At 48.9% G+C, this 15,469-nt stretch overlaps 1 protein-coding gene across 1 annotated transcript; it reads left to right on the top strand.

The window, feature by feature from the left end:
* Positions 1 to 404: 404 nt before the first annotated feature.
* LOC124480864 (EMILIN-3) lies at positions 405 to 15,254 on the top strand. Its single transcript, XM_047040509.1, has 6 exons — positions 405 to 1,140; positions 10,825 to 10,947; positions 11,486 to 11,799; positions 12,020 to 12,360; positions 12,664 to 13,014; positions 13,511 to 15,254. The coding sequence occupies exons 1-6, from the start codon at positions 956 to 958 to the stop codon at positions 14,642 to 14,644; spliced, it is 2,448 nt and encodes an 815-aa protein (XP_046896465.1). The 5' UTR covers positions 405 to 955; the 3' UTR covers positions 14,645 to 15,254.
* The last annotated feature ends 215 nt before the right edge of the window (positions 15,255 to 15,469 follow it).

Raw genomic sequence — 15,469 nt, 5'->3', positions numbered from 1 at the left:
TCTTCAATCAGTGAGGAGCAAGGACAACTTCGCAGACGCAAATTCAGATCAACGTTCAAAATACTGAACTGGCATGGTTTGTAAAAATCTATTACGACAGGGCTTGTGCCAGTATGATCACTTGTTGGCACACACTGTTTAAATGACGGTCACTAAGCCTTTTGCTCCAGCTGCATGTGCGTATTTGTTTGTGTGTGTGTGTGTATGTTGCCTGCCTGCGCATGTGTGTTTGTGTGTGCATGGGCGCACGTGTGTGTGAGAGTGAGAAAGAAACAAGGGGCTGTTCTACCCGGTATGGGTAGCGTTTCAGGGCAGTGGCCAGAGCTGGAGTTGGGGAGGGATATGCAAATGTCTGCCTGCCCCCTTAGAGGCAGGAGGGGAACACACAGCTCCTGCTCACACACGGCACAGACGACTGGGAGCACCAGGCTTACTCAGCAGATCCCGACCACTCACACACCCACACACACTCAGACTCACAGACATCCATTCACATGAGCATGTGCAGATGGACCTGTGGCTTTCCTAGAGACCCCGACACTCTCTCTCTCGCTCTCTAAGTTTCTCACTCCCTCTGTTTTCAATTTTCCTTTTTTTCTTTCGATCTCACTTTCGGACTTTCTTTCCGGAATCCTCCCCCAACACACCTTGGTGTTGTTTTCTCCGCTTCCGATCCTTCTCCCTCTCCTGTCTCCCTCCCCCAGGGCGCCTTCCTGTGCGCCTGTCACTCGCCGACCCTCCAGAGTAGGTGAGGACTAGGGCAGGATGTTTCGGATGCTCCAGAAGGCTGGCCTGCCCGTCTCCTTTAGGGCTGACTGAGGACAAGAACTGCAACTCCATCCAGAAGGAGAGGGTCCTAAAGCACAGAGCATCTGTGACACCAAAATAATACAACATCAAAAAAAAAAGAAAACGTTTCCAGAGCTTTCCTTTGGCCGCGTCCGTAGAGAGCAAGATGCGTTCCGCTTTTTGCCCGGTGGGTCTTCAGTCCTTCGTCCTTGGAGTCCTGTTGTCTGTGGTGGATACCAAGGGAACCTTCTATGGAGGCCACACAGCACCTTTCTACGGGAACAGATACAACCTGTACAAAGCTGGAGTCAACCCCCATTACACACCAGGGAAGCCCATGACCCGTCACAAGTAAGTACACTTCAACATAAATACCTCCTGGTTAATGGAGTTTATACTGTAGATTCAGCCGTGTTCTGGATTCATAGAACACTTTACCGACTGATAAGAATATGTTGCATGCGATGCAATGGGAGACCCACCTTCGACTGTCTTTCCCAAGTGAAATACGTCACAGTGCGACTTATAGGAAAATGTTTTCGGTTAGTCGATCGGCTCAGGATCCCTGTCTGATCTGTGGCTCTGTTTCTCTTTCACACACAATCCATCTGTGACTGGGGAAAAACAATATTGGGAACCAATGACATGGCACATTAGCAGAACAAAGGCTCCATTATGAGGGTTACGGTACAGTCGAAAGGAGGGCAGAGCTGATGACAGGGATATTGATTGGGGATAGGCGTAGTGTGTGTTTGTGTGTGTGTGCACAAAGGATGGGGGTTCATTTCGATGCAGACATACAACTTTACACCCTGAAGCTGAAGAAGGAGGTGCTGCCCTGCAAATCAAAGACACGTTTCCTCAATCTAACTGTACCCAGAGCTTGACAAGCTCATGGATATCAAATACTTCACCGTTTCATTTGACCATCAGTAGTACCATGATAGGATCTGGGGTGGTATGCTTTAATCCTGGTCTGGGAACGGAATCACCAAAATGATTCCACTGTAGAAATGACTGTACTTACATCGATAATCTTCCACCCCTTATCTTAACTTCAAAGCAAATGACTTTCATTTCTTCTCGGGGTGTCCACATTCGATTGTTGTTGTTTTTCTTTGTACTGCTAGTACAAGAAGTATGACTAGCATCAATTGTATTTTCACGTTATTTTAATGTTGTTATTCGTTTTGTTAGTTGTAATAGTAGTTTAAGTAGAAAAAGTAGTGGTCATAGTAATAGTTGTCATACTAGTAGCACCACAGTAGTGGTAGTAATAGTTTTGTGTGCGTTGAAACAGTAACAACCATCGACACTGCTGGATTTGTGGATAGAACACTTCCAAACCACATCCCCACCATTTCCACAGTAATTGACAAATTACAAATATACACAAGGAGTGTCGTGTGTGAGATATTCCCAGTCAGATATATGTGGGGTGAAGCATAGTCTAAGAGATTTATTTGGCCTCTGCATACTATGTTTATGTTTTTTTTTTTTGGTTTTCCTCCCCTCTCCTCTCTTTCGCTTGGCTTCCTCTCCGAGTAGGATGTCTTTGGACAGCTCCCAAGCTACCTGCTGCTTTTCTCAAACTGGCTTAGCAAACTGATTGACCCGGACCTACTTATTTTTACCCTCACCTTCACCCGCCCTCGCCCTATCCCTTCTTCACACCCCCTCGGCCCCCCTATCTCATGATCCAGGACACTCTCACAGGCGCTCCCCTTCACTTCCCCTCTCACCTCTGTTCCTCCATTCCCCTCGTGCCCGCCCGCCCGCCTCACCCTCTCCGACACTCCCGCCCTCAACTCACTTCTACCCTTCAACCCACTCTCACGCCGCTTTCCTTACATTTTACATTTACATTTAGTCATTTAGCAGACGCTCTTATCCAGAGCGACTTACAGTAAGTACAGGGACATTCTCCCCGAGGCAAGTAGGGTGAAGTGCCTTGTCCAAGGACACAACATCATTTGACCCGGCGGGGAATCGATCCGGTAACCTTCTGATTACTAGCCCGACTCCCTCACCGCTCAGCCATCCTTCCTCCGCTCCTATAACCCTCTTTGGTATCTTTGCCCCTGACAGACAGCCTTCTGCTCGCCAGAAATCCTTGTTCCTACTGTACCACCACAGCCCGCCTCCTTCCCTCTTTCTCTTCAGGTTCTGCTTTCTCACCTGCATCCTACATCGCTTCGCCCTCAGAGTGTTTTTCTTGAAACCTTCCCATGTCATGAGAGAGGGCTAAAGGGGGCCCCGACCATGCCTCATGTATGTTAGTAGTGTTACATTGTTAGGTTTATGACACTGGCGCCAATAGGTTTAAATATATCCCCAGAAAAACATGGGCATTAGTGTGCGACATGAACACACTCACACACGTGCGCACACACACACACACACACACACAAACACACACTGAGCCCTGTGGATCTGCCAGACCTCAGCACCTGATGCATAGGTTTATTGGCTGTCTGGGAAAGATAATACAGAGCCTTGGAAAAATAGCACACATGTTTTAATATGATGTGTATGTGCGTGTGTGTCAATGTCACACACAAATCCACGTTTGTGTGTGCACTTGCTTGTCTGCCTACAATCGTGTTTAGGCCGTCCATGCAGCCTGGTCAACCCAGAACATGAACGCGAGCCATCAAATGTTTGACATTCCGTACTTTTTTTTGCTGGATTGAAGAATGCGACCTGGCAATCCTTCCTTCATTTGGTGGAAACTTAGTGAGAGGAGATGTGGGCCATTCTTTATCAGTAGTGACATTTCAGACAATGACCATAATGAGTAGAGCTCTACTGTACTGCGTGTCTATCACTTTAGTGGCTGCAAAATGAGCACGAAGGGAGAGTCCATCCGAGTCTCTCCCCTGTAGGTCTCCTTTTATGAAAGAAACCGCATCACATTTCTGAAATGCTTGTCTTGTGTCTTTTGGTGAACTTTTTTTTCTTGCCGATCATTGGGTCACGTCTGTCATCTTTCGGAACAATGGAGATGGCAGCCGATCCGACTTCTGTCGTCTTTCGTCAAGCATTTTGTGAAAATCGTCTTTTCTTGTGGTAAAGATTCCTTCCTCAACTTCATTTCCTGTGTTCTCGGATCCTCCCCTGGTCCCCTCCTCGTTTCGTAAAGATGATGATGTGCACAACCATGGGCCATGCATCTGGAGAATAGACATGCTAGAGCTGAATGACAAACTTTGCGATGTAACACTACCGTGACGGCTGCACAAAAGGCACCAGCTCCTGTACTTTGAACAGCGTTTCCTCCGAGTCTGACCCTCACTATACATACTGCAAGAAGCATCGTGAATTCATCATGCAACGAAGCAGGAAGGCAGAACTGCGACTTGGTGATGATATGCTATGATTAGTTGTGATAACATTGCTCATGGAGCTGTTCAGTCCATGAGCTGCTGGCAGAGATAATCCATGTAGCCTAATCAAATTACACACAATTATTTTAAGTACATCCCACAGATATCCATAAATATAATGATTTGGTCATTAACCACACTTAAACTACTTTACATCTTGTTATTCCATTGATTTGGGTGCATCCTGAGCCAGAACTGATGCCCTGTAGCAGTGTGGCATATTGATTTCAAAATAAGCATTCATTTAATGACTTATGGTAATGAGAGCCTTAGTGTGACATTGTTGCATGTGTTCTTGATGCACTACATTATCCCAAATTGTCTGGGGGTCTGGCTTTTCCTAAATACATAATATTCTGAAGTGATACAAATATGCTAACAGGATTTGTTCCCTGCTGAACTAATCAAATTTGCATGCAGGCACGCATACTTGCAGCCACCTGTGTACACAGTCACACAAAACTCGAATCCAGTACAATTCATACTGTATATCTTTCTATGAATACATTAGAGGCTTCAGAATGGGCCTCATGACTTCACTGACCAGCCAATGGATATCTGAAAGAGTTCCACTGATGGATTAGACAGGGGTCAGAGCTCAGAGGTCAGTGAGTTGATAGGGGTCAGAGGTCGTTTGTCGCATGGTGTAGGTTTGTATTGTTTCTCGAGGAAGGACAGAAATGGATTCAGCATCCAGCTGGGCGTCAGGGGTCAGCCTCACAACAACACGTCCGCGCAGCTTTCTTAACACGCTACCGCACTTCTCACACTGCCTGACCCATAGCCTCGCGTTTCCCAGGGACACAGAGCAAGTAGGAACAAAACTACCGACACTTCGGTAGAGTACAGCACCTACTGTACTTCGGAATCCACAATTTCAATTGACTGGTTTTCCTGCCTTAGTGTTCTCCAAAACAATAAAAGACGACAGACAATGTAAGTGTTTTATGGTTGAAGCAGGTCACGGAAATATACAGTATGCTGACATGCAGTATACAACATACTGCATTGTGGGTACTTACATGGGTTCTGGTGCCTTGAAGTCAAGTCAAATGCACATTGAGATGTGACAGATAATCGAAACAGTCTGTGGTGCCCAACCATTCCTATTGGGGAAATAAAAGTGATTTGGTATGCCCGTGCTAAGTTTCTACGAGTGCATGTACTGTACAATGCTATGGAACCACCAACCATTATACACATGCAGCCTAGCCTACAATCTAGTGTTAGAAGAAGAATGGCTGTGGATATTGATACTGAGTGCAACAACAGTATTATATGTTTCTTCATAAAGATCAAATGAATGGGTATGATTCAATTTATCCACTTATTATCCTCTTCCAGGTCAATTCAATGCAACCCATCCTGCTTCAGAAAGAGGTAGAGAGTCGTTGGGTGAATGGGGTGAATACCTAAACCAGAAACAGAATGGGAGTTGTCCGTGAGCTGACCCTGCCTGAATAAGACTGAGAGATCCCTCTGCTCCCCCGCCCCTCCCCTCCCCCCAACCCCCCCCCCCCCCACCCCCAAAAGAAAAATCGAAAAGAATGTCTGTTTTAAAACCTAATCAGCCGCCACAAGCCCAACGTACATCACTCGTATCATCTGGGGAGCTCTAAGACTGCCAGACGGATGGAAATTGTTTTCTTAAAAAGCCCTAGAAATAAAGAGGTTGAGGGAAGAGAAGGGAGGAAAGGAAGAAACCACAGAGGGGATTATTTGCTAGGCTGTTTTAATGGCCGTAAACTGTGTATGTGCCCCGCTCCTACAATAAATCTCTTCTTTGTCAATGGATGCAGTGTCGGGCAGTTAATCAACAGCCCGGCAGGTGAGGGAAGCAGGTTGCTGTTAAACAGTCCTGCCTGTACCGGAGTTCCGCGGAGTCGTGACAAGAACGGAAACCATGGACAGGGAGATGGGGGGGGGGGGGGGGAGAGAGAGAGGAGAAGGGATGTTGGGAAACGTGAAAACTCGGTGGAGAAGAGGTAAGGAAGGTGAGCTTTGGGGACCCAACAGCAGGGCAGAGGAGGATGTTGAAGGATTAGGAAAAGGAGGAGCAATGAAAATGAAACGAGAGAAAGGGGTTGGAGGAACGGCAGAGAGGTATGGAAAAATCGAATTGGGTGCATGTAGAGGGAGAACAGTGAGAAAGGTGAGCGCTTGTGGAGGGTGGAGGTCCAGCAGCAATAATATTTGCCAACCACGCTCCGTATGCAACCCCACCCCACCAGCCCAACCCCCACCACCCACCCCAAAGGGGATTCAGGAACTGTAACACAATACTGGAAATATTTACAGTAGGACCAGACCCACAGCAGAAAAATGACATGCTTGAGAAGAAAAAAAATCCAATATTTGGGGGGAATGAGGTGAAAAGGCTCAGGAGCTGTCATGGGTGAACGGTGGGTTGGGAAGCAGAGTGAGGAATGTGAAGTTAGGGGTTAGCGGCTGAAACAGTATGGGTGATCAGAGGTTAGGTTTAGGGTTCAAATGTGTTTGGCGTGGTTAGGGTTATAGTTGGGGTCCGAATCAGGTATGGGTGGTTCGAGCTAGAATCTGCTCTGGGTGGTTAGAGCTAGAATCTGCTCTGGGTGGTTAGAGTTAGGAGCTGCTGTGATGAATGGTGGTGAGTGGAGCTGAGTGATACGTGTTTGTATTGTGGGAAAGAAGGGTGTTGGGATTTCGCTGGAATGTTGAATTGGTGGGCTGCTGAAGGAGGTTTGGGTTGTGGGTTCAATGATGACATTCAATAGCGTCAAACAGATTGTGAGAAAATACAATGTAGGACACATCTGTTTTGTTTCTGTCTTTTGATGCAACAGTTGAGAAATGTGGTGTGAGAATGGCTCAGAATTAAGCTTCTCCTCTCATCTCCCACCCTCTCTTAGTCCCTCTCTCATCTCATCTCAGATCCTTCCAGATCATTCCAGATCATCCCTATTCCCAAGTGCCTATTAGCAGGCATACTTCAAGGTTTGGACATCACTCAGAAAAACACGCCAAGTCTAAGTTTTCACCTCAGAGACAACAGCTGAGGCCTGGCTAACACACACTTACACACTCACACACACACACAAACACACACATACACACACACACACACACACGCACATACACACACACACACACACACACACACACACACACGTTCACAGCTCTTACCCTGGGAGGCGCGCATGGATAAACAGCCGCACACATGCTTATAAACTCATACTGTAATAGAGACACACACACACACAGCTGTCTTTCATATTATCAGTTATAAAGCTGTCATAATCTTTGCACCTCAAACGGTATGGTCTCGGTGGGCATTTGAGCGCAAGGTCAAAAGCTTTACTCCTCTCATTCTATAGACTGTGTGTGTGTGTCTATGTGTGTGTGTGTGTGCGCGCAAGGCGGAGGGGTGTAGTTCATGTCCCACACACGGATGCTCGTTGCCTATCTGTCTTCAGATCTTCCTCAGAGATCCCCGTGTCTGTTTCTCATTGACCCCACAGAGCTGCTCACAGCAATGCAGTTGACCCTACGTTTGCTCTGACTTAACACTGCAGAGACACGGGCCTCATCCTCACCAACACTGTAGAGACACGGGCCTCATTCTCACCCAACACTGTAGAGACACGGGCCTCATCCTCACCAACACTGCAGAGACACGGGCCTCATTCTCACCCAACACTGTAGAGACACAGGCCTCATCCTCACCAACACTGTAGAGACACGGGCCTCATTCTCACCCAACACTGTAGAGACACTGGCCTCATCCTCACCCAACACTGTAGAGACACGGGCCTCATCCTCACCAACACTGTAGAGACACAGGCCTCATTCTCACCCAACACTGTAGAGACACAGGCCTCATCCTCACCAACACTGTAGAGACACGGGCCTCATTCTCACCCAACACTGTAGAGACACGGGCCTCATCCTCACCAACACTGCAGAGACACGGGCCTCATCCTCACCCAACACTGTAGAGACATGGGCCTCATCCTCACCCAACACTGTAGAGACACGGGCCTCATCCTCACCCAACACTGTAGAGAGACGGGCCTCATCCTCACCCAACACTGCAGAGACACGGGACTCATCCTCACCCAACACTGTAGAGACACGGGCCTCATCCTCACCAACACTGTAGAGACACTGGCCTCATCCTCACCAACACTGTAGAGACATGGGCCTGATCCTCACCAACACTGCAGAGACACGGGCCTCATCCTCACCAACACTGTAGAGACATGGGCCTCATCCTCACCCAACACTGTAGAGACAGGGCCTCATCCTCACCCAACACTGTAGAGACATGGGTCTCATCCTCACCCAACACTGTAGAGACATGGGCCTCATCCTCACCCAACACTGTAGAGACATGGGCCTCATCCTCACCCAACACTGTAGAGAGACGGGCCTCATCCTCACCCTACACTGTAGAGAGACTAGCCTCATCCTCACCAACACTGTAGAGAGACTAGCCTCATCCTCACCCAACACTGTAGAGAGACTGGCCTCATTCTCACCCAACACTGTAGAGAGACTGGCCTCATCCTCACCCAACACTGTAGAGACACTGGCCTCATCCTCACCCAACACTGCAGAGACACGGGCCTCATCCTCACCCAACACTGTAGAGACACTGGCCTCATCTAAGCTGTCTGTTTTCAATGTCATGGACCCTGTTGTCCTTACTCTGACCGACACCTGCTAGGATGGAACATCTCTCAAAGAACCGAATGGCATTGCCAGACTTGTGAGACGACCATGGGAGGCCTAGAGTGAGGGAGAAGAAAGAGGAGAGGAAAGGGAGTGTTTTGGATTTTTCTTTTTTTACTGTACATCTGGATTCCCAGTTTAGGCCTTTGTGTGTGTGAGACCGAAGGTCGCTGGCTCTCTGCAGATGTGCACCTGACAAACAAATCTGGGAGCACAGTCTGTTTTCACTCCTCCGTCTCAACCTGTGGGTAATCCGAGAGGAGCTTCTGATACACACACACCCACACACACACACACACACACAAACTCACAGACACCACACACACAAACACACCACACACACAGCTGTCCGACTGTATCTGTAGAGCAGGTCTGTCGTCACTCAACAGGTCCCCAGACAGCAGGCAGGTAGAACCCTTTAAACAGCAATATTTATGGAGAGGAAACTACGAAGAGAAAAATCCTCCACTTTTACAGTATGATTTTAAAACCAGACCCTATGTGTTTATTGACGTGAATAAACGTGTGTGCGTGTTTGACTTTGACTGGCTTTGGAAGCGTCAGCATATTCACCCGGCAGATTTATCGGAGCAAATTCTCTCTCGTTAAACGAAGTTGTGAAGTAAACCATCGTCAAACTTCGATGCTGTAAGGACAATGCGTTTAAGGACAACAACCCTCAATTGAGTAATTCAAAGTAAATGAAAGGAACCAGCTGCAAGTAAAAAAAAACAAGTACTTCGCAAGGTACTTTTAACTGGACCATCCAGTAATACTTCAACAGCTCAGGTTATATATTGGTCAACCACTTCCTTTAAGGCACACAGCCTGGCAACAAGTTGTCAAGTTTGGATAGAAGGAGCCCAGTAATTCATTGCTCCATCCACTTCTGTGTCAACACCAGGAGAGTGGTGGTCCACACACACACACACGCACACGTACGTAGGTGCTTACGCACACGACACACACACTCAAATACATCCATTCAGCAGTTGCCGAAAGCAATAACGCAGTGGTTTCTCACAATGTCTGACAGCCTGTCCTCTTCCCCACAGTCCTCTGAACCTGCTCACTTGGCTTACACACACTCTCTCTGCCTCAGAACACCCCCTCTGTTCTCCTCCAAACACTTCTGTTTGCCTTGAAACAGCTGTGGAGGGGAATAGCGTTGCTGAACGTTCCCCTTTGACCTTAAAAAAAGCTTCACTTTTTGGTCTAAAGACCGCAGATGATTTCCCGTGTGCAGGGTCCAAGAAACATTTAGCAGTTGCTATAGTTGCACTGGCGATAAAGAGAGAGAGAGAGAGCGTGTGCGTAATGCAATGGCAGTCCATAGTGGTTACTGTGAAGCTTTTATGCCTTTCTTCTGTGCTTGAACGCTCGCACTTCTCTGCTTCTTCGAAATGGTCGTTGGCTGTTTTTCAGATGACTCGTAATTCCCTAAATGCCTTGTGATGCTTGTGATTGTGTCGTTAAAGACTTGGCCACAGCACAGTGCAGCTGTGTGTTGGGTAAGAGAGTGGAGAGACACCAACACTGGACAGCCCTTTCTCCATTTTACACTCAATACAGGACTGTAAGAAACTGTACTCAACACACTCAACGATTGTGTGATGAAGTAAAGCCTTTATGAATGCAATTAAGTAAGTAGCGTGTACTGAAACACAACTTGACCACAACTTGACCGAATTGACGTCGAACAAACACAGGTATCTCGTTTCTTGATATTGACTCCTGTTAGTATTCTCTCTCTCTCTCTCTCTCTCTCTCTCTCTCTCTCTCTCTCTCTCTCTCTCCTCTCTCTCTCTCTCTCTCTCTCTCTCTCTCTCTCCCTCCACTCTCTCCTTTTCTCTCTACCTCTCTCTCTACATAATCTCTCTGTCTGTCTTTCTCTCTTCCTCTGTCTCTCCTCTCCCCTCTCCTCTTTCTGAATCGACAGAAACCATTGTGCGTACGTGGTCCAGAAGAACATCACATGCACCATGCAGGACGGCGTGGCCACATATGTGAAGGCGGAGTACACCACCAAGTGCATCTGGGGACAGAAGTGTCCTATCGTTATGTAAGTCAACACGCACCAGTGGCAAGGTTGTGACGTCCTTTCACAAAAATGTAGGTTGAGATTTCTCGTTGCTGCTGCCCTCTAGTGTTTATGTGATGATCCAATGTGCAACTGGAAAATGTTCATGCGATAAACACAATTGCATCGCACAATGCGCAAAACAGGCCTGCAATCCTTAAAAAAAGAAAAGCTGCCAGTAATTGAACTGAATATTTATTAGCTAAAGTAAGTGTACTTTTATGATTTTTATGATGTTACAATGAGCCTTCATTTTAGAAGCCAATCTAGACAATTGGACTGAAGTTGGATGTTGAGTGGTTAGTAAGAGACACAGTAGAAAACTAGAAGAGAATCTGTTTCAAACAATATAACCATAACCCTGTCCAGTGTCCACCACCCTTCATGCCTTCAGGTACCTTACCATCTTGCTCCAATCCTTCTCGCTTGATTGAATGATGTGGCTTATCTGACAGCAGCATGATGACACACTATACCGAAAGGATTGACTATACCTGTGTCACATCTGTCTTTTGTTTAGGTATCGCACGTTTTACAAGCCCAAGTACAAGGTGGGCCACAAGACCATCTCTGAGCTGGAGTGGAGATGCTGCCCTGGCTACTCTGGAGATAATTGCTATGATGGGCCCACCTCCTTCCCAGACATGATGATGCCTCCCTTCAAGGGGGGGGGCCCTCACCGGCCCGGCTTCAAAGGCTTCCCCCACAGACACCCTCGGCCTCCCCTCGACACCAGGCCCCAGACGCCCGGGGGTCACCTGGAGCCAGGGAAGGCCTTCCCAGGACAACCAGACCACAGGCCCATCCCCTCTGGACAGCTGCCCACAGGGAATGGCAAGTCCCCTGGATGTTCCTCTCTGCAGTGTAACAGGATGACTGTGAACAAGAACAGTTTCACAGGCCATATTCCCAATACAAATTAAAAAAATAAAACAATAAAATCAAACCACTGCGAAGAAAAAGAAAAGAAAACTGTCTCTCTTCCCTACTCTCCTCCACCTCGCATGAATGGTTAACGCTGAATCCCTCCATCTGTGTCCCTCCCCTTCCACAGGCCACAAGTATGGCGGGGTGTCCGGGGAGCGCCTGGACCGTATGGAGGAGGACCTGCGTCACCTGACCCAGGGTCTGGACACCCTGAACGGGGTGGTGGCCGGCCTGGAGGACCGCCTGCGGGTCTCCCTCCGCGAGGACACCAACAAGATGCTGGGGTCGGTCCTCTCCTCCAGGCCCAGGCTCTCGGACGCCTCGGTGGGCTTTGGGGTGATTCCAGACGGGACGCCCGACGGCCTGGAAGGGGGAGAAGGCTTCCCTGGTTTCGGGGATCTGTCTGGGAGGGTGACGGAGGTGAAGGATGAGCTCCGGGTGAAGAGTCACATGCTGGAGGAGATCCAGGTGTGTGGAATCGCAGGGAGGAGCAGGGGAGTGTTTGTCCGTACAAAGAGTTGACATCGCAACCAAATCGAGGGAAGAGAGAATATAAAAGACCGGCGGTTATTTGTTTAAATAACTGAGCGTGTGAGTTTATACAGTCAGCTTAGTGAATTTATGCAGGGATCATTTACTAGCTAGCAAGGCACGCTGTGCTAGGCTTTGGCCAAAATAAAAAAAATTGGCATGGTCACTGATCATTTAAACCTCTCTCTCTCTCTCTAACTCGCTCGCTCTTTTTTTCCTCCTCCTCCACCCGTCTTCCAGGGCATGGTACTGGGCCATGAGGGCCAACTCAAGAGGCTCCTGGAGACGGCCAGCGGCAGGCCCATCCCGGGGGCCGGCTCCCCGTCCCTCATAGAGGAGCTGCTGGACGCCAGGCTGGCCGCCGTCCGGGCTGACATCCTGGACGGCTTTGAGCGCCGGCTGTCCACCCTGGAGGGCCAGTGCGAGGAGCGGATCGGGGAGGTGCAGAGACAGTGCCACCGGGAGCACATGAGCGGGCAGGAGCAGATGCAGCAGTCTCTGGACGGGAGGGAGACGGGGATCAGGGAGGAGCTGGGGACCCTGCAGGCTCAGATCCAGGGACTCACCCTGACGGAGAGCTGCTGCGGACAGGTAGGGGATGGCACGGTCTCGTTTGCTAGCGAGCGCTGGGCGATGGTCCACTTTGGGTTATTTTATTTGTTATTTGTCTGTTGTCATATTGTTGTAAGTCTTCCGTCACAAAAGCTATGTTCACTTTGATACTCTTACAGTATACTGAAGGAGGCTCTTTCTTAAAGGAGATTCTCCACAGATGTCGAATGCAACATAGTTTTATCTTGCAGTCAGGACAGTGACATTTAATAGTTTTCAAGATAAATACATGTTCAGGAAATTACTCAAATGTTCTCACTGTAATCTATAATATATTATATTCATTACAGGGACTGTCAGTTAATATGCATTTAGTTGTCAGAAAATGTAATACCACCTTTGTTTAAGTGATCAATAATAACCGTAAAATGTTCAGTCATCACCAACCGATTTGATCCTCAAGTAACTTACTGTGTAGACACAATGAAACAGGTGTGCTTAACATGACTTACCGACATTGTGACGGTGTGTCCAGGTGAACAGCCTATCCCAGCGTGTCCTACGCCTGGAGGAGTCTGTGAAGGGCTTGACCGAGTCTCAGAGGCAGCTACAGAGCGCCGTCACCGAGCAGAACATTCACTTTGAGACTCTGGTGGAGGCTCGTCTGGTGGACGTGGAAGGCCGCTTCAACGCCAGCGAGGCCGGAGAGCCCTTCCCGGGCTCCCTGGATGGCTTCAGGGCCCTCCTGGACGACAAGCTGAAGACCCTGGAGGAGCGCGTGTTCGTGGCGGTGGAGGAGCTGAGCAACGCCACGGCGCCCGCCCTGCTGGAGGGCCACGTGGTGCCGGCGCTGGAGACGGAGATCGACTCGGTGAGGAGGAGGGTGGACGGAGACCTGGATGGGATCCAGAAACAGCTGAGCGACCTGGAGCTGCTGTGCACCTCCTCCTGCAACCCCTCCCACCTCCCAGCAGGGGGCCTGGGCGGCGTGGGCGCCGGGGTGGACTGCGAAGAGGTGGAGGAGAAGACGTCGGGCCGCCTGGACTCGCACGGCGAGCGTCTGGAGCGTCTGAATGCCACCCTGCAGACGCTGCTGGCCCGCCTCGCCCAGGACGACGAGGAAGGCGCCGTGCACGGAGAAATCACGCTGCTCAAGGTCAACATCAACTCGGTCAACCGCACCCTCAAGGGCCTGAGAGACTCCGTCAGCCTGTTCGCCAAGGACGTGGGCCATGCCAACGCCAGCTGGCAGCACAGGGAGACCCAGCTGGCCACACAAATGCAAGGCATCACCCAGCTGGTGGGCCACCAGGCATCCCTGCTTGGGGCTGGGGAGAGACGGCTGGCCCAGCTGAAAGGCGAGCTACTGGGTCTGAGGAGGAGGCTGTCCGGGGAGCTGCAGGGGTGCCGCAGCACGGCTCTGGGGGTCCAGAAGGAGGTGAAGGAGGTGGATAGCAGGGTGACCCAGGTGGAGGGTCAGTGTGGCAGCCTCGGGGAGCTGGCTGAGCACCTGGAGAGGATCAGGGCCGAGCTGGAGAGGCACTCAGACTCCTACCTGTCGCAGGTGAACGGGACACTGGCCAGCCACTCGGAACAGCTGTCTGAATTGAAGGGGGAGGTCAAAGACTGCATGAGCAAGGGTTCGGCCAATCAGAGAGGAGACCAGTAGCACCTGAGCTACAGTGAGAGAGACTTGTGTGCATCTCATTAGTCTGAGGTGGTTTCCTCTGCTTGTCTCCTTTCCTTCTCTATCTACACACGTGCAAAGGATTAGGACAAGTGAATGTAAGGTACAGTTAGAGGCCCGCTTCTTGATGTGTTTAGCTGTCCGCAATTTTGCAGACCAGTGTGAGGACAGAGGGGAGACAAGAGGATGAACACTTTAGACTCGTGAGGCATACTTTTGGTTGTATAGTTGGGCAATATTTACCTTTCCTCCAAATTGTATTCAAAAGGGGCATTTTTGTCTGAATTGTATGTGGTTGTTCCATGTTCACATTTTATATTGATTCCAACTGACTTTTTAACTTATATGAAGAAAAAAGTGACTTGTAATTGCTATCTTGTTGTATTCAAGATGTTTGTATCAAAACAATTACGAAACGCAAATGATATCAGACGAATAAGCTGCTATGGGTATCTACTGGCAAGCACACTCTACTTTATCTGTGTGGACTCAAACTTGTCTGATTGTTAACAAAAATACTGTATGTCAACATGAATGGTGCTATGCTTTTTTGCATACTTTTGTTTTACTTCTCATAAAATATGTACTTCTCTTTGGAGTGTATTGCTTGATTTCATTTCACTGGCCCCCAAACCAGTGTCAGAACGCATAGCTACCATAACATCGACCTGAGAATCCAGAAAGTTCTAAGCATCACCTGCAGAGGGCAGGAAACACACACACACCACTGAAAGACATCAGGTTTCAAAGTTTGCCTTTGGACACACCCCATGTCTCAGTTCACAGGACAGTGACAGCCAACCCAAC

This window comes from Hypomesus transpacificus, chromosome 18 (assembly GCF_021917145.1).
Source record: "Hypomesus transpacificus isolate Combined female chromosome 18, fHypTra1, whole genome shotgun sequence".
Taxonomy (NCBI): Eukaryota; Metazoa; Chordata; class Actinopteri; order Osmeriformes; family Osmeridae; genus Hypomesus; species Hypomesus transpacificus.
The sequence above is the reverse complement of the archived record's forward strand: the minus strand, read 5'-3'. Positions and strand labels throughout refer to the sequence as shown.